The sequence below is a fragment of the Seriola dumerili genome, unplaced genomic scaffold, assembly GCF_002260705.1.
Source record: "Seriola dumerili isolate Sdu_G_001 unplaced genomic scaffold, Sdu_1.0 BDQW01000073.1, whole genome shotgun sequence".
Taxonomy (NCBI): domain Eukaryota; kingdom Metazoa; phylum Chordata; class Actinopteri; order Carangiformes; family Carangidae; genus Seriola; species Seriola dumerili.
The window spans coordinates 6,250,623-6,269,108 of record NW_019174328.1 but is presented as its reverse complement, the minus strand read 5'-3'; the positions used below and the strand labels follow the sequence as shown (position 1 = coordinate 6,269,108).

General features: G+C 42.6%; 1 protein-coding gene across 1 annotated transcript; it reads right to left on the bottom strand.

Moving 5' to 3' along the window:
* Positions 1 to 6,962: 6,962 nt before the first annotated feature.
* Positions 6,963 to 11,601, bottom strand: LOC111220655 (neuronal PAS domain-containing protein 4-like). The gene is made up of 8 exons (XM_022743819.1): positions 11,116 to 11,601; positions 10,781 to 10,926; positions 10,573 to 10,672; positions 10,034 to 10,301; positions 9,833 to 9,942; positions 9,400 to 9,535; positions 7,996 to 9,263; positions 6,963 to 7,892 (listed from the first exon to the last, which is right to left on the bottom strand). The coding sequence occupies exons 1-8, from the start codon at positions 11,291 to 11,293 to the stop codon at positions 7,864 to 7,866; spliced, it is 2,235 nt and encodes a 744-aa protein (XP_022599540.1). The 5' UTR covers positions 11,294 to 11,601; the 3' UTR covers positions 6,963 to 7,863.
* Positions 11,602 to 18,486: the final 6,885 nt, after the last annotated feature.

Genomic DNA, 18,486 nt, shown 5'->3' with positions numbered 1-18,486 from the left:
GTATGTGTGGCTGCCTGGGAATGCACAATAAAATATGTGTACATTAGCAAATCCATGTTCATTTTACTTTATAATTACATCTTTATTTGCCATTTGGCAGTCAGCCCGAGCTGGATTATCAGTCATTCTATTTTTCCTGCATGTAGCCGAGAGTCCCGTGCAGTTGTTCCAGCAGTATGGTCCCTAGGAGGAGGTGTCCATGACCTGAGCACATGACTGAGGTCCCTGCAGACCAGAGGTCACCAGGAGCACAGTCAACTCTTTAATCTGAGTGTAAAATGAATAGATTAATGAGCAGGTAATGCCAAATTGTCACCTAAGCGGCACTGTGTTCAATTATAATCATTAGCAAGGGCTGGATGAGATAAATAGTGATCAGCAAAATGGATAAACTCCTGTTTGTTCCTGTCCTTTAAAATGGGCTTTACATGTCACGTGATTGAGTTATGAGGTAGATGGATAAAAGGTGCCAAAAATGAAAAGCAAGACAGGGTTCACAAATCAGGAGAAATGTCCCACCCTCAAGGATATTTTACTGTGACAGTGCATTTTATTAAGACTGTTCCCTATAATTCACACCAATTCCAGGCTAATGAAAAGTCGAGATGACCTTCATTGTGCAGAAGCAAGAACAAGCAGGGAAGTTTCTTTTATTCTGCCATATTCTGCATTATATTATGTCAAACACAATGAACGTGCCCACATACACATCTGTATTTTTCATATGGAGAATTGGATAGTTTATATAATAAAACACCTTGTTTATAAAACCACAAATAATCTTGCATTTGACAATATCATCAAGGATGCCGAGGTTCAGTCTGTTTACCATTACCTATAGTGATCTGAGCACTGTACCGTTTCCATGGTAATATTCTTCAATAGTCTCTGTGCTTGAACGCAGTAACACTTGTGAGTGCAATATGAGGATAAAATACCTCATCATGAATAAATGTTGTTGTACAATGATCTTTTTCATCTGGAACACATTTACAATGGCTCTTAGAGTCTGTCATCCACCGCTACCCACGATGCATTTCTAACACAAACAAACAAAACAAAAAGTTAAAGCCCCTCAAGATAACAAATGTATGCATGACATGCTGCTCAGTAGTGGTGGAGTGTAGTTTTACATGTTCCTGTTTATATGCAAAGGTGGAGCGATAATGAAAGTGTCATTGGGGGTGCACAGGGAGGCTCGCTTGCTGCTTATCTTCTCCACGTCATCCGTTCCATTTTCTTCTTCCTTCAAACGGCATCTCAGATCACCCACACACTGACCCCCGCCAGGCTGAGTCTATTTTATTTTAGGTCTGTTTTTCCCTGTCCCCAGCATTATCCAAAGTTTTCCTCATGGTTGGTTTGAAGTACCTCAGAGAAGGAGGAAGCTTCCTCTTTAACGAAAACTCTGCTCCCGCTGTGTTGACTGTGATTCCACTTCGTCAGCACAGTGTGACATTATTCAGATCTGTTAATATCTATACAACACGTATGTTAATCCTGAGCCCTCCCAAGTATCCTGCGGAGAATGTGTTATTCAGAAATGCGGCTGAAATCTTCTTTACTTGACTGTGACTTCAACAATAACCAAACTCTGCTGCTGATGGGTGTGAAAGACAATGATTATCTGGCAACATGGAAACTCAGAATGTGTAGATCAAACAAATCACAGAGTGAAAAGAAGAGCTTGAGAGGAATCTTTGGTAATGAGCGTTTGATCAATTATGCTTTAAAATTCCTTTTAAAAATAAGAAGAATGGAGTGAAAGATTTGACTTGAATATTGTCTGTGTTATGCATGAGCTGAGGCCGTGTGCCCTTTGAATGAGTTGCACCATCAGAATTATTAATGAGGGCTAAACCCAAGCTAACTGAGCGTTGAAAAGGGCCTGATGATTTGTGATGAATTTTAAAGAACCATCCACTCGCCCACACACACACACACACACACACACACACACACACACACACACACACACACACCATCACACAGAAGGAAGAAAAAAAGAGCAATGTAATTTTACACTCCTGTCAGTCAAGTTAGATTAAGTCCAGTAACAATGACTCATACAATGCCAATAAAACACAAAGCAGAGACAAACAGAGAACTGTTATATGAAATGTCACACGGCGAAGAAATGTGACCCACTGCATCCCAAAGTGGGTGAAACTGATGCCCAAAAACTCATTATTGTTAAAGTGGCAGACAGTGATACAGCATCGTTAACTTGCATTAGATATCACAGAAAACATCCACATGTGATTTGTTTTAACGTGCACATATGGGCACTCTTCTTACATCCTATAGCGGATTAGCAAATTATTGCCATAACAAAACCACAAAATGTCATGTAAATATTGAAGAGGAAAATGGGGAACCAATGATCCGTTCATGAAAGTCCTCCTGCAAACAATAATCACCCTCCTGTCAAGCTTTGGACTCCTCTGGAAGGTGCTGAGGGGGTGAGGATGGAGAGTTTCCAAAACCAAAACTATAAGAGCAAAAATGTTTATCTGCTTGACCGAAAGCGGCGGTCGCTAGCATGTCCTACTAGCTAGCTTATTGCATTTCGCCAATTAAAAATTGGGTTATCAAATTGATTTACAAATTCCACCATTTAATTAGGTGTTAATACTAATTTCTGATTTAGCCATGCCGCAATTATTTTGTCATTTATAAATCCCTTTTTACTTGATTCTATTTATTGATGAATTCATTTACTTATTCTAAAGTCCTAATTGCAGCTCAGTTAATTAATTGCTTTTCACTTCATTTTCAGCCCCTATTCGAGTCCTCCATGAAGACGCAGTCCTTCATGTTTATTTGTGTTTACCCCTGGGAACCTGCAGGAGTGCAGAGATAAACATGTTTATGATACATTGCCCTGCATACATGCACAGTATACACAGTGCATTCCTGGCTGTACAGCCACATGCGGGTAATCAGTAACAGTCCCTGCTATTTTCATCAATTACTTTAAACACCCACATTACTGCACAAGCAACAGCAGCGCTTGACAAAATCAAACTGTGTCTTACAGAGATCCACCTATGTGCTGCTGTGTATTGGAACTCCAGCACAGAGCATTGATTTTCTGAATGCTGTTCATTGAGCTTATGGAGTGTAAATACACAATATAATGAGAGATTTTCCTCCCTAAAACTAGTAGTGTTGCCTCTGCAGAAAAAAAAAGAACTTATGCATAAACCCATGAAAATCTGGTTGGGATTTCTGCAAAGCACAATATTACATCCAGGCACATTTTCTAAAGTCCCTACTGGAAAGCCTTATGTGAGAAAATGTTTTTTTTTTTTCTTTCAATACACAAGGATTTCCATCTACAAAGGATAACATGTTTATCACAGCAAGATGCTTATGTCTCTTCTGTGGACAGGTGCCTTGCCTTAAGCAGCAAACTCATCCCTGAGACAGAACAGTAGAAGATAAATCAAACATTCATATGCAAGTAGGCTCTACCGTTGGGCTGTTGTTTGTATTCTTCTCCCTGGTTGGCTGGCCTTTTCCTCCTGAATATCAACAGGATATGTTGACACTGCATGACTGGGATCCAGTGTTGAATCAGAGCTGCAGTTTCAGGCATGGCAACAGGAGGAACAGGAGGGGTCCTGGAGAAACAGGCTGCAGTCTATTTTGGGTCCTTTTGTTTAACCCAATTACAGTGTCAGTGTGCGCTGACTGAACCAACACCAGTCAGGTGATGTGCCTCCTTTGAAAAGTGGGACAACAACCATATAGACATGGAAATGTGATGCAGCCAAAGCAGTGTCTGGCTGTTTCATACACTAAGACAAGGGGGAAATGAATTACACAGTGAGCAGGATCTCCTCATGGAGTGTGGAGGATGAAAAGGCAGGTTCAGGTTAACATGCAATAACAGCTCAGATCTCCCTCATGACAGCACGCGATGCTCTCCTGTGACCTTGGCGGCTATCGCCTGTGTCACCGCTTCCATCAGCCAAACAATCCCAGAGCAAAATAGACAAATCACATTCTGAGCTGGACGGCTTTCCACATCTTCATCTATTTCAAAATAAATGTATACCCCAAGATAAGCTTTCAATAGAGCCCTCAAGCCTGGTTGCAGTGACAATAAAAGCATGAAGCCGGTAAATAAACGAAGACAAGCCAGCGCCACCTGAGGCCCTGTTGTCTGAAATCAGCGAGACTTTCAATTTGAAGAGTTTTTCTTTGCAAGTAAATGAGGTAATCATTTGAGAGAAGCCACCAGTGAGGCACGATATGAAAACCTAGCTGTTTGGTGGGAGGCACAGCTTTGAAAAGGATCTGAGCTGCCCTGGTTAACTGCAGTGATGCGCTTTTCCCTCAGCATCCGCCCTCCAGCCATCCAACCGAGAAAGCACTTTAGGAGCAACTGAAGTAGGGCAGACGACAGTTTTACCTTTGTTTCTCTTTTGTCACTTCTACCGTATGGTGCCATTCTCAGACACCAGATGAATCACCTCACAGGATCATATATATATATATCTCTCACTTCCACTGGCAGACTCCTACAGCACTTCACCACTCCTCTAAGTCCCGATCGGACACACCAGCAAAAAGTGGTGGAGAACAACAGAGTTGAGATCCTGTGGGATTTCAAGTTTCACACTGACAAGCAGCTGCTGGCGAACCAACCACACATCATGGTGGCTGACAAGGAGCAGAGGAGGGCAGTTGTGATGGATGTGGCAGCCCCAGCGGTACAGTAACATCAGACAGAAGGAGCACATGGAGCTCGAGAAGTAGCAGTGGCTGAAGGAACAAGTGGAACAGATGTGGAAGGTGAAGGCCAAAGTGGTCCGAGTTTTAAGTAGGAGGTTCAGTATTGATTTACCATCGCCATGGGCATCAGGTCAGGATGCAGGATGAATAAATGAAGGCCATTAAACATATATCCATTCAAACAAATGGTTATTTCTCAGTTAATTATTTCAACATGAAAAAAGGAAGACGCACATGTGCTGCGGGTTCAGAAACTGCCACCCCATGTGAAGGTGAAATAAAAAAAAAGAGTGAATGTATGGAGTGGAGCCCCTAAATAATCTTGTAGCGCCTAGGTGAACTCAATCAAGTAGCCAATCGGTGATAAGGAAAGGAAGAGAAGTGAGGTAGGTGAAGAGAGGAAGAGGGAAATCAAAGAAAATAGGGATCTTTACTACAGTCCCAGTGGTATTAGGAGCATTGGGGGCAGTGAGCCTCAAACTGGGAGAGTGGCTTAAGTGGATTCCAGGTGTGACATCTGAGGGCTCTGTCCACAAGAGTGCAGTTAAGATACTACACACAGAACCCTCCAACTCCTCCTCCCTTTGTTTGTATCTGGTTTACCTTTATCTTGAAATCTACAAATCAATTTTATTTTGTTTTCAGTATTTAACATCATTTTAACTGCACACACTGGTCTACTACCACCACTACATCTACCACTAATATTTTTGATTTCTGTGTGAAAAATCACCAACACTGAGACACCCTGCCACCAGGGGCTAATAATTAAAATCACGCAACAGACAAGTGGCAGACTCTTTTACCGCTGTGTTGTGTAATCTGTGGAGTATTCATCGTGTGTGTCGGTGAAGTGAAAAGGTGAGTTCGTGCCGTCTCCTTGGTGTGGGCAAGTGCATCGATGCCACGGACTTGGTGTCACCATGCCTCGGGGAAATCATTATTGTCCCAGGTAACGCTGCGTGATACAGGAAGACTGGAGCAGAGCAGATGTGGGGACTTGTTAGGAACTTTATTTGCCATCGTACCCTTCAACAGACATCACTCTTAATTAGGTCTCCATGGATAACACTAGGCATCTGGACTGTTTGCTCATGAGCAGACTGAACAATGTCCTTTTGTGCTCTTATTGGCACACACACACACACACACACACACACACACACGCACACACATCCCTCCTTCACTTTATTTCCAGTTTGTTTAAGTAATATCACACTAATGGCATGCAGATATCTGTGTTAGTGGGAGGCTGTTGGAGCTATCACTCCATCTAGTGGCTGTTTTAACTTGCATGGGAAAAACACAGGGGCTCTGCATTGCACACACTGCACCAGCAGCGTGACCGTAGTGCCCCCTGTGAGCTTTTTGTTCCACATCCATGCACATGCATCGAGCGCTACTCTGGAGATACGTCTCTGTTTAACCATGGTGATCCATGAGTCACCTCAGGGCCCAGTCAATTCTCTTATTTGTCTAACTATTCATTTTTGCATTGACTCTGCACATCTGTCCAAACACGTAATTGATTCCTCCATGTACCGTTTATATGCTCTCATTGGTCCGACCATATGTAAAAATCAATGGAGCACTGAGGAGGCCAGGAGACGTTGTGCTGAGGCTGTTTATCCAGCCACAGCCTGATCAGATACGGAGAAAGTGCACATAAAAAATACACAGTAGACCCATTTGTTATGAGTTACTGTTCCTACAAAAAAGGTGTATTTTAAAGCCATACTAATCAATGTTTTTATATGAATAACGACTCAAGTTATTAAGTGGAATGTGAAAGGTGTCGTTTGTGGTGATGAACCCACGAAGAATTATCACCCTATTCTGCAGTGTCGGTGTCTTTCAGTCCATTGTTTTGGGTTGATAGCTGAGACTTTACTGTTTTGGTCCACTCTCGTGCTTGTAGTACTGCCCGCAAGTGGCCAAGAAATTCAGTTAATTCAGGTTTTAGTTAGATCTTTAAAAGAAAATGTTGCCTGAAACGCTGATCCAAATGATTCCCACTTCTTCATTTTAATCAGGCAGATATACCTACCAGCTTGGCACCAAAGGAATCAAGGTTAAATGCATTTTAAAGTATTCATTTAAAGTGAAATTCAAAGCGGTAATTCATGTATATTGTACTTCATACGCATTGAGTTTTTGAGGGAAAAAAATACCCTAGTTAATATACCACAAGACCCAATGTGTTTTTTTATTAGATTTATTTGAATTTCAAACATTTGAAGCAAATTGCAGGAATAACACAACAACGCTGAACATTCAGACATTTACAGTTCCAGTACCGTGGAAAAAGATTTATGTGGAAGGAATGAACATAAGATACACACCGTTAAGTGAGTAAGGTTAAGTCAATGTGCTCAATACCAAATAAATACAATTAATTCATAGACTTCAGACTTGGAATGTATTCAGATGTACTGAGGTAGTTGAATTCACAATCGTCATCATCTCACTGCTCGCTGACTGAGGTTGTTTTCTTTATCTCCTAACAGCTTGAAAGCATTAATGGCACACTGAGAGAAAAAGGAGACACGTACAAAAAAAGGAATGAAAATATTACTATTTAGCAAATTGATAAGTGTCTTGTCTAAATATTTTAAGGCACCTAAAAACAAGTATTTCAAAATGGCTCTTTGCTATAAGGATTTATGTGTTATAGCCCATCCAGGTAGCTTTGAAATCTTGGTAATATTTCTTTAAACAGCACAGCTTCTCATTTGTAAAAATTCTTGTGGCAATGACATGATAAAGTGCTCAATAGTAAACTGTGGTCACTCAGTATTAGAAGAAAAATATACCTCCGTTTCAGCATGTAAGTGTTGACAGTTTTAAAAGTACCTTCTTCATAAAACATAAACGTCAGCAAAACATTTAACACAGTTGACAGCAGTCGAGAGGAATGAAGACAGCTGTAGTCGTGAAGAGTACAGAATCTACTTTAGATTCTTTTCTACATTCAGAAATACGTCATCTGGGGGGGAAACAGTGTCTTTGCAAAGACGTCCTTTAAATGTCTTTGCTCACATTCTTCTTTGAATCCAGTGAAGGAAGATTGCCCTGACAATATGTCATACAAGTGGTAGTACAGTAAGTCACAGACTTATTTCAATACAGGTTTTCTTTAGCAAGTTCATCTGAAAGGAGACAGAAAATAAATGTAAGTTCAGCATCTGTGACCTTCATATATCAAAGCAGGATATCATGAATGTAGCAGTTACACTGTTTGGTAGAAATTACCTTGCTGAATGCTACTCTGCATATAGTGGTTGAGTTGATGCAACCCAGTGTTTTGGTCATGGTGTCCCAGCTGCAGACCGAAGGCATCCATGGCAGTGAACTGCTCTGCAGGCAGTGGGTCCTCCGGGGTGGCCGCGGAGACACCCAGGGACTCCTGCTCCAAATGATGGGGCCCGCTCCTGCTGCAAACTAAACCCTGCTGGTAGCTGTACGACACAGCAGCGGGGCCGGACGTGCTGCTTTTTCTCGCGACCATGTCCAGGTCTTTCAAGATGCTGTCGAACACGCCGTCATCAAGGGCCAGCTCGCGCTTAAGAGGGAGGACTGAAGGGAGAGCAGGGTGATGGGGCCAGTCGCAGGCTGAAGGCAGGGCGTCGGTGGCTGCGGGGTGAAGCGGGTTCAGGGTGTGATACATGTCAAAGCTGCTGGCCAGAGAGGAGATTTGCTGTGCCAGAATACTGATCTCTGCCTGCTCCCTCTCATTGTACTGGTTAGGCTCTGTGGATGTAGGAGACTGGCTGGGGGTAAGGAGACTGGAATGTATAGGCAACACGTGGTGGGGCACATGATGCACTTGGGCCAGGCTGCCCTCTTCTGGCTGCTCTGGATGGCTGAAATCGTCTTGATGCAGGGCACAGTCCACTGGGCTCTCACACATGTCGGACGCAGACAGGCAGTCTGGAACTAATCGAGCATCGGATGTACAAGCTTGGAAATCATAGGCTGGAGATGAGGAGGAGAGTGGAGAGCGAGCAGTGAGCGCCCCAAAGGCTCCCTGGTCAAAGGTTTGTTCAGCGGCTGCGTGGAGGGAGTCGGAAGGTGTCTGGTGACAGGTGAGCCCCGCCTCTGGGTAGGAGTAATAGGAGGGAGAGCCCTCAGGAGAGGATGACAGCTGATCTGTGTATCCATGCACATCTATCAGGAGGTCATGGCTGAGCTCCTCCTGTTGCAGAGGAGAGCCGGAGGAGGCTGGGCTGTAGGGAGGGGTGAAGAGAGCAGCGCTGTCACCCAAAGGAGAAGCTGAGCTATCGCTTTGGGAGGAGGTGCGCGCCACGTAGTACACGTCTCGCTCGGACTCCCTCCTAGCTTTGGCACCTGGCTCCTCGCTTTGGCTGTCAGATGTCCTCTGCCTTTTAAAGCATTTAGCGTTGCTGTAGGTCTGACAGCGGGGCGCCTGTGGAGCTGCTAAATGGCAGGAATTTGCCAGAGATGATGGCCTGAGGGCATCGCTGCTGATTTTCTGCCGCAGAAATCTGGCCTCTGTTTCACTACAAGAGCAGAAAAACGTGTTACAAGTCAGTGCTTTTAAGTTGAAAAGCACCAAATCGTTGTTGTTTTTTGTTGTTGTTGTTGTTCTTTTTCACTTTCAGTTCGGGTCAGCAGGGGAGGTGAAGTTTGTCATACCTGATGATGTAGTTAGTGCAGCTGATGCTCTGACACTCAGAGTCCTTGTTAGCTCGAATGTAGATCCAGGGCCATGTCAGATCCTGCCGCTGCAGTCTCAGCACCATCTCTACCTGGAAGCCCTCATCTGTCTGCACTGGAGAGGACACATTCACGGTTTTCATCATGCATGCTCACAAACAATGACATGCACACAATAAAATCAGAGCTGAAATCAAATCTAAAGACTTGCAGGCTGCTTGTTTCATTAGAGAGAAGTCGCTGTACCACAACTGTAGCTCCAGTATCTTTGATTAAATGGAATCAATAACTTCAAGTTGTTTTTAAAACAAATAAAAAAAAGGTTTTGTTTTTGGAAATTGAACTTGTTTATCATTGCCAAGTATTGAGTGTAATACAGTCCAAGTTTTCTTGCAATGGATCGTACACTTACTTAAACTTCTGTGAGAATCTGCACTTGACGAAAGGTCTTCAGGGTGGACGAGACTGTACCACGATCGACCGGTCATTCCATCTGCTGAATACCCCAAAAAGTACACAACGCTGAAAAAGAAAGACACGCAAATGTTTGTCAGTATCCCTTATCAGAACATTTTGATTATATCTGTGTAAAAAGAGGGAAGTCTAAATGTACCTGTCTGACAGCTGAGTGAAGGTCATGTCGAGTCTGTGGACGCTGCTGAAGCTGTGACAGAAGTGCGAGTCAGAACTACTCAGGCGGTTCACTGTCGGGGTGCAGAGGGCCACAAACAGAGGCTCGGTGGCGGGCGGCGAGGCTGCAGACGAGGACGGACAGAGCTGAGGGAAGAACTGGAAGCTCCCCCTGACCAGCATGGAGCAGCAGCTGCCCTGCTGCAGCTTGAAGGCCTTGGAGGTTTGCATACAACATATAAAGCTCCTGTCTGAAGGAAGAAAACACAGTAGTTTAAAAATTAGGAACTGACTGATTTACGATTATTTTTTTGTAGCAGCAGTTCTCCAGCTAGGCTACATTTTACACTGTGTGTAACTAAGTCAGAATTTGGGGGAAATTGAACAGATTTTTGGCACAAAACAGAAATATGGCACAAAAGTGTACCAACAACAGAAGGCTACTAATCTCCATGGTGATATGTGCGGTGATTATACAGTTACAATCAGAGTTTAAATAGCAACACAAGTCTGTAACCTTACCTGATGATGAGTTGCTTTCGATGTCCAGGTTTGATTTAACAGTATCAACATCTGAGCGTTCGACCATGTCATAGAGAGTGTCTCCTTGAAGCACATCAATCTGTTGAAGTAACAGGTTTTACCATTAGATACAACAGATTGAAGCCCAGAATGAAATGCTTAGGCTCTAAAATGTGTACATTTCATTGTATTAAATCAAAAGACTCACCATGGACAGACCAAGATATTCAGCTACATTTTCGGACACATAGACCAGCCTCCCATGGGTGGTGGTGACCAGGATGAAGCCATGCAGGGCTTCAAGAAAGGCCTCGTATGGCAGAGAGCAGTGTGATGTCTCCTCAGTCGGGAGTCCTTAAAGAGGGCAGAGAGAGTTCAGCCTTGGTTAAACTGTCAGCCTCCCTGCAGGTTCTTATCTTTGATATATTCCCTTCTCTACTGCAACACTTAGTCCCATTTTGTGTGACAGTGATGCATACTGAATGTAGATCGGAGGTTTGAAGGTATTAAAAGAATGACTGTAACTGAAGTTTGCAGACTTACCCCGGAAAAGAACTGACTTCCTGATGTAGGTGCAGATGGCAGCCATGGAGTGCAGGTAGGAGAGGCGTTCCTGGTCCTCCTGGGTGATGGGCAGCAGGGCCCGCATATTCCTGATCTCGTAATTGATGTGGTCCCGTCGGGCTTTGGATGCTCCTTTGGTGGATCTGTGAGAGACCATGGTCGCTGAGGTCAGAGGGTGGAAGAAAACTAAGGGAACTAAATCTGGGGAGCCAGAGTTGTCAGTGCTGCCACATTTTCATTTCAAAAAAATCGGCCTGAAGTCATTTCTCCTCTATGAGGCAAAAAAAAAGAAGAGAAAAAGTCAAAAAAGAGTAATTGGCCAGAACTGATCCAGCCTCTTTTTCACAATCCAGCCTCTTCCCCAAGAGGTGAAGCAGACTTTGAATATCAAGGGTTCCTATGGAAACTGCTGATATGAGTAGCTGCTGTGTCTGCAGCAGAAATAAGGGCTCTCAGTAGACTAAGTCTGTGTGATCAGTATCTGTCTGGGCCCATCCACAGAGAGCCTGGGGTTTTTATAGCTGCCAGGGCTTCAGCGTGGGCGTCACACACAAAGAGGGAGGCTGGGCTTCTGCTGCTGCTCCCTTCATTGCCTTATAAAGTGGGTGTCCTCAGAGCAGGGTGCCCCACGTCACAAGGACACATTAAGTGCCACAAAAGGAGAATCATCACACCAGGTTGAATCCCAGTGTGTTATGTTAACAATAAAGATCCAGAAACTGAAATAGTGTGTGGGCTGTTTTTAGGATGCTCTACAAATGCTCTACCAAGATTTCAAGTCAATCTATAGATTTACTATTAATATTATCCCATTTTAAAATTTACAGACACACTACAAATTACTATTATTATACTATAAATCCCCAGTCATATTATTCTACATTCATCAAAGTGATATTTGGTGATGTCTTTGCAGGCTGTTTCTGCACCAGGGCAGCCTGACTGAGGCCAGTCTGTGGCAGCTAGATGTTTCCTTTAACAGCATCGTCGTTGCTGGATTAGCATGTCTCTCATACTGGGCTGCAGACAGGAGAAAACTGGATCATGTGCTCCCCGTGGTGCACGCGCTGCACGGAGCAGAGCTGGGGTCTTAATTTTCTCAAGAGGCTGGTGATGATTCAGCCACTAGAGGTCGCGGGGCAAAGAGAGGGAAGGGGAGTTTCACTGACCTGATCCTTCTGCAGGATGAGTGGCGGTCATCCTCAGGCAAATGATGATGATGAAGGTGATGATGATGATGATGATGATGATGAGAGGCGCACGGAGCCTTTACGTGACATTTACAGGAGTTGCACCAGATAATCATTTTGACGCTGAAGAAGTCAGTTGGGGTAAAACACACTGATTTAATTCTTAAAAAAAAGCAACAGAATATTCTCTTAAAGAAATACACTGAGTCAAAACTGATGAAATCACTTGGAGCTGCACTGAGAGTAACTCTCCTGTGTGGGGAAAGTGTCTTAACTCACAGATAACCCGCCCTCATCTCCTACCTCTGCAGGCTGCAGTCTGGATGATGAGTGTCAAGCCCTTTGTGTGTGTCCCTCCTTTTATAGCCTCCAATCCGAAACCTCTCATCCAACTCAGCCGGTGGGCAAGTGGGAAAATGGGATAATGTTACTTGTTGTGCCGGGATGACAAATGATCCAGGCGGGTTATATTTAGTGAAGTGAGCCCTAAAAATAACCCTTCAGAAAGGACGCAGGATCCGACCCAGCGACGTAAAAGTGGTTAAAAAAAAAAAAAAGATTATGAGAAGAAATTAGAGAAGAAATTCTGTGGCAAACAAAAATGTGGCATAAAACATCTGCGGTGTTGTTTGTTGAGGAAACCGTCAAATGATCGCCACTGAAAATTCTCCACTTCAGATTCATATCAAGTGGAGGCTTAAAGTCTTAAGTGAGTATTATGAATTCTCTCTGCTACAGCCGTGATTAAAGTTACTGGCTGACAAACACACTCTGACACAGAGGGACTATTTCGTCTGTGGCCCCGTGTTTTAAAATTGATTTTTCAATCAACACCCACATTTAAGAACAGCCTTAACTTTTTTTTTTAATTCATTGCAGTAGAGACACTAAACTAGTTAATGTTGTGTTTTGCTGACATTGTCTTTGTGGTCTCTGAGACCCCACTGGTGTACAGTGGTGGAAGTATTCAGATCCTTTACTTGTGTAAAGGTAATGCTCCATGCTCCATTGTAAAAAATTCTGCATTTAAAATCCTAAAGGTAGAGAGGGATTTCAACTAAATGTACTTTAAGTAAAAGTGACAGCTCTGGTTTCTTCATAAAGGACTGATATAGTTTAATACATGACATTATCATGTGTATCATCAATATTCAACCACCTACCCAAGGTGGAGCAAATTTCAACTGGTTTAATTACAGGTTTGGTGGTTTACTTCACTAGTTCCCAACCTAAGGGGTCGGGACCCTTCAAAAGGTCACATGATAAATCTGAGGGGTCATGAGGTGATTAACGGGAGGTATAAATTTTGATACAGAAATCTGCTTTTTATGTTTTTGACTTTTCTCCAATCTATATGATTTTTTGGTGAAACTCTTGATCATTTGAACTGTTATTTTAAAGAAACCATGCCGACTGCTAACAATCACAAACATCTGAAACATGACGAGGAGAAACAACTACACACCGATTCCTTTATGATTTATGAAGACATGGAAGGTAGGCGTAATCTTTAACCGTGTGCTGTATTTTATGAAGTCAGATTTTTTCCATTAAAAATCTTGATCCACAAAGTAACTAGTAATGCAAGCTTTGCAGTAAATGTAGTGGAGTAATAGTGTCCTGACATGTTGTGGAGTAGAAATATCAAGTAGCATAAAATTGAAATAGTCAAGTGCAGGTACACGACTGTACTCAGGTAGCTGCACATGAGCAAACTTGGAATAATAATGTTTGTAAGATCAACAAATCTTCCTTCATATTTTTGTTTCTCGTCATCTGTCTTGAAGAGAAAACTGTTTCCTTTTGCCACAAACTGAGCCCAGCAAACTAGCTGTGACGAAACTACAAAAACAGAAATCAAAATAAACTCATTTGAATTGTGGGAGAGAAGTGCTGCACAAAAACGACTGTTAACAGCAAATCACAAGCGGAGCGTATAAAAATCTGTTGTTTGGAGCCTCTGAGAAGTAGAAGTAGAGGAGAAGAAATATATCTTTTTCTGTAGTGAACTTCTGAAACATGTCATCCATTCAAAATCATGTTTATAAGCAATTATCCTAACATTAATGGAAAGTCATGAAGTATGAAGGTGATAACAGTGTTCAGGATGTCTGTAGCACCACCAACAGAAAATGTGTTTTAAGGTGCTGGAACTAAACATCTGCATGAAGCTCATTGAATCATTCTTGATTCTACATTTCACAGTTCAACATCAATTTTCATCATTTTAATGATGGAGAACGGGATGTCTTCCGTCTCCAGTTTGTGGTTGTAATATTGTTCTACTGCAGCTGAAAAAGTCGAAATATTAATATGTAACAAAAATAAATTAAAATAAAATCTACAACTGTATTCTTATACTTTGTCACTGCATGACAATTAATATTCCACCTGATAATAGAGTTGCTTCCACATTATAACAGCCTGTCACATAATGCAACCAGCACCAAAACAACCAGTTCAGTTCATTCCTAACTAGCACATGGTTCGTACGGCCCTGCAAACCAAAGCTAAACTCAGATTGGAGCTCTCTCTGTTCGACAGAAAAAAAGTATTTATAGATCTATCTTTTAATTTATCATCCAAGTCTCAGCAGAGAAGCAGCATGATGCATCATTGTTTAATTTTTGAACAGACTTGTGGGACAGTCAGACATGGCAGTTTGTCTTCAAAGGGCTTTAACTGCGTGAGTATTAGTCACTCAATTAAACCCCTGCTGGAAGGGAATTAAGCTACAGGTCTGCAAACATGACGCACTGAAGCTGAGAGGCTCGGTCACTCACACAAAATGAGTCCCTGTAGCAGATGAATAGATTACAAGCATCGCGAACCATGACTAAGGCGTAGTAGAAACCGTGCATTTTTACAAAAGGCTGCCACTCATCTTCAGAGGGGTTACTCTTGTGAGAAGGAGGTCAGCATGGAAAGACAATGAAATGGTGACTTGCTTTCTTTTCCATCATTTTTGCATGACCTTAAGTCATACAGCTGCAGCCTCGATCCTCTAAGGGCCTGTGCTCCTTTAACGCCTCTTTTCTCAAATCCCCAATTTAGTGGCCTCAACAATGCTGGGAGCAGAGAACTAGAACTTGAGAGAGGGAACTCAGCAGGGACGGTGGGGGGACAAGACAAAACAAATCACTCCGAACAAATCCTCAGTCTGATTCTCAAGGGCCAGTGGGATCGTCTGAGTCCTGAAGGGAAATTAGAGAGTAATTTGGCCGAGTGTCTCCTTGCATTAGCGCCTGCGTTGCGGGCCGACGCAGGCCTCCGGAGCCAGACAAGAGGGACCCAGCGCAGCCCTGCTTCCTGTGTGCGGCGGGGCCAGGCGGGACAGGGTGTCTCTGCTGCCTCACTTTAAGCTGACCCTCCGTCTGTGGCCTGCACTTAACACTGCAGATAACACTGACTTTATAGCACGGGGCTGGTGACAGACAGGAACAAACTGCCAGGCCACCACTGCTAGGAGAGGGAAGAAGATTGGGGCTGGGGTTCAGGGTGAGACACTTTCTAATGATACCACCCCCCCCACCCCACCCCCCAGCAAAGCAGCCGCACACATCCCATTAGACAGTCTGAGAGCTAACAAGGGGGGTTGGGTGGCACCACGGCTTCAGTGTACCCACTGAAGTAGACGGTGAGGGCTATCAGACAGGCCAAGGGTAGATGGGGCTGGTTTTCAGCAGGAAGCAGGGCTGGGGTAACTGCAGGGTTCAAAGACCTGGTAACTATTAAGTGCCACATACAGTAGCTCCTTCATTCCATAGATAAAGAGGTGGAAACTGGACAGATCTGGCTTTCTGAAGAATCTATTTTGTTGAGGTTGCATATCAGAGCAAATGACAGCAACATTGATCGGTATGTCCAGTTCTGTCTTGACCAAATCCATACAGCTTTACAAATCATCATTAGCCAGGATCAATACTTCTTTGAAACACTCTTGGCCACTAGCAAGAAAATTAGCCTGCAGAAATGGCTGCATCCAAACCTTCCAAGAACAGCTGGAAAGAGAGAAGCTGAAATTGACCTTTAGACTACGATACCATCAATATGTAAAATACAGAGGAAAACAAATGGACTACACATATGTGCCAATCAGATGTAAGCCACTACACAACTCTTCCTGTACAAGTATAATGTCGCCCATGTCAATCCACCGCTTGATCGAAACATCATTAGGCTCTGAAGATCTGAACATGAAACAAGCCTGTAAAGAAAATGAACTTATGTCACATTTCAAATGGATCCAGATATGTAACAACTCAAATTGTCTCTTTTTATTATTGATACATTTATAAAGCATATTGCACAGGAAGTCCTGACCAACCTTGACAGATAGAATCCCCTCAAAAAAATGTGTAAAATATAAAACAATAACAATAAGCATAAGGAGCCTGCAAAGTTGTAAAATGAATCAAAATACACTCCATACTTTGTTCAGATTTTTTTTTTTATCTAAGCATTCTTTGTTGTTTATGTATTATTCAACAACATATTGTAAGCCCTAAACACTTCTTGGCATGAGATCAGTTGAGTCACATACCTCTGCTTGGCAAATAATTACTGCTCATCCTGAACTAACTATAACTTCATCATGAATGTGCGCTGTTATCTACTGATGCTCTTATTTTGGTAAAGCAGAAGTCACCCTGCGACATTTGATCAACTACTTGCTTAAGCCTTCTCACAAAGTTAAATGAGAACCAACAGAGGAGCCTCAGAAAATACGTGTTAACGGGGTTTTACATCACTGCCATTAAAAATGCAATGCCAATATATTTAGGCAAAAATCACTGACTTGTCATAAGCACTGCCTTACTGGAGGTAAGTGAGTGACCATCACTGAGGAAATTTGTTTGTGCAGGTATTTTATTTTTGACCATAGTGTCTACATTGTCATTTCCTTAATATTAACTTCATATCAGATTCCTGAAAAGGTCTTGACTTAAAATACCATCACCCATAATCTTCAAGCAACAAGAAAAAGACCAAAATCCTGAAATAAAAATGACTCCCACACCACACATTAGAAAAAAAAAGAATTAAACAAATATCATCAGTTTTGCCGACGGCCATTTGGTGTCACATTAACAGTTTGATTTGTTCACCAGAAGTTGTTTTTTTTTTTGTTTTTTTTTTTATATGTGTGAGTGGACACACGATTAGCTTCCCTGTGGTTTCACTGCATTACCTGCTGTATAGTCCAAGTAACTGGGGTACTGAGGAATTTCAAGTGTGTGATATGTCCATGTGCATGTGCAGTGCAGAGGGCATAAGACTCGCTGAGTCACATTGGCACCACCGGTCTGTAAAGAAAACTCAGACTTGGTTTGGGCAGGCAAATGTCTCAAACTCTGGAGTACTTAGGCAAAAAGCAGCATCAACATGTCTCCTGTCTGTAAGGCCTGACATGCCACATTTGGCTTTAGTGCAGTTATCTGGCGACTTCAACCTGCATTTAAGATTGTTTTACACTGCTTTACATGAAATACATAGATTTGTAAACATTAATGATGTAGGTCAGTGTTATTCAGTCCTGATGTTCAGGGCGAGGAGTCCTGCTGGGCTTAATTCTAACAGGCCAATCGGGGACTGACTGATACAGATTCAATTTAACCATCTGCCAGGTCAGAAAACCACAACACACACTGTCCCAAAGACCAGGACTGAAGAGCATTGATGCAGCTCACAAGTGTGTGGTAACACAGTTCCTATTCACATCTTAGTTTTGCAAAGTTTAGGACTTTGTACTGTTCAGGACCAGATACAACTAACACCCATGATGAAAATGTTAAAATAAACAGGCAGTATTAATAACATCTCTTCTGCCTGGGTATCAATCCTCACCAAGTCATTCATTTCACCATCATGTCGTATTACTCATTAACCTTATTTATAAGATTGAAAGGATAAGTGTGATGATATTCTATATTTTCTTATTGTCAGCAAAGATTAAAACCAATGATTAACTGGTATAACAAGGTTTGCCTGATACATCTCACCCCGTATAAAATTTCAATGTTATACAAAAACTATTAAAAACAAATAAATGAGTCACAGAGTTGTATTGGGTCACGTTTCTTCATAACAATGAAGAAATGAGTTTGAATCAATCCTGGATACAGCGTGCACCAAATCAGTGACTTCAAAAGAGTCCCCA

Bases quoted from the DNA above. Each gene is read 5' to 3' on its own strand.
- LOC111220655 (XM_022743819.1), bottom strand. From the start codon at position 11,293: ATGGTCTCTCACAGATCCACCAAAGGAGCATCCAAAGCCCGACGGGAC. The intron at 10,927-11,115 runs GTAAGTCTGCAA...GCCCTCTTTAAG, and splicing joins GAAGTCAGTTCTTTTCCGGG to GACTCCCGACTGAGGAGACA. The intron at 10,673-10,780 runs GTGAGTCTTTTG...TTACTTCAACAG, and splicing joins AATATCTTGGTCTGTCCATG to ATTGATGTGCTTCAAGGAGA.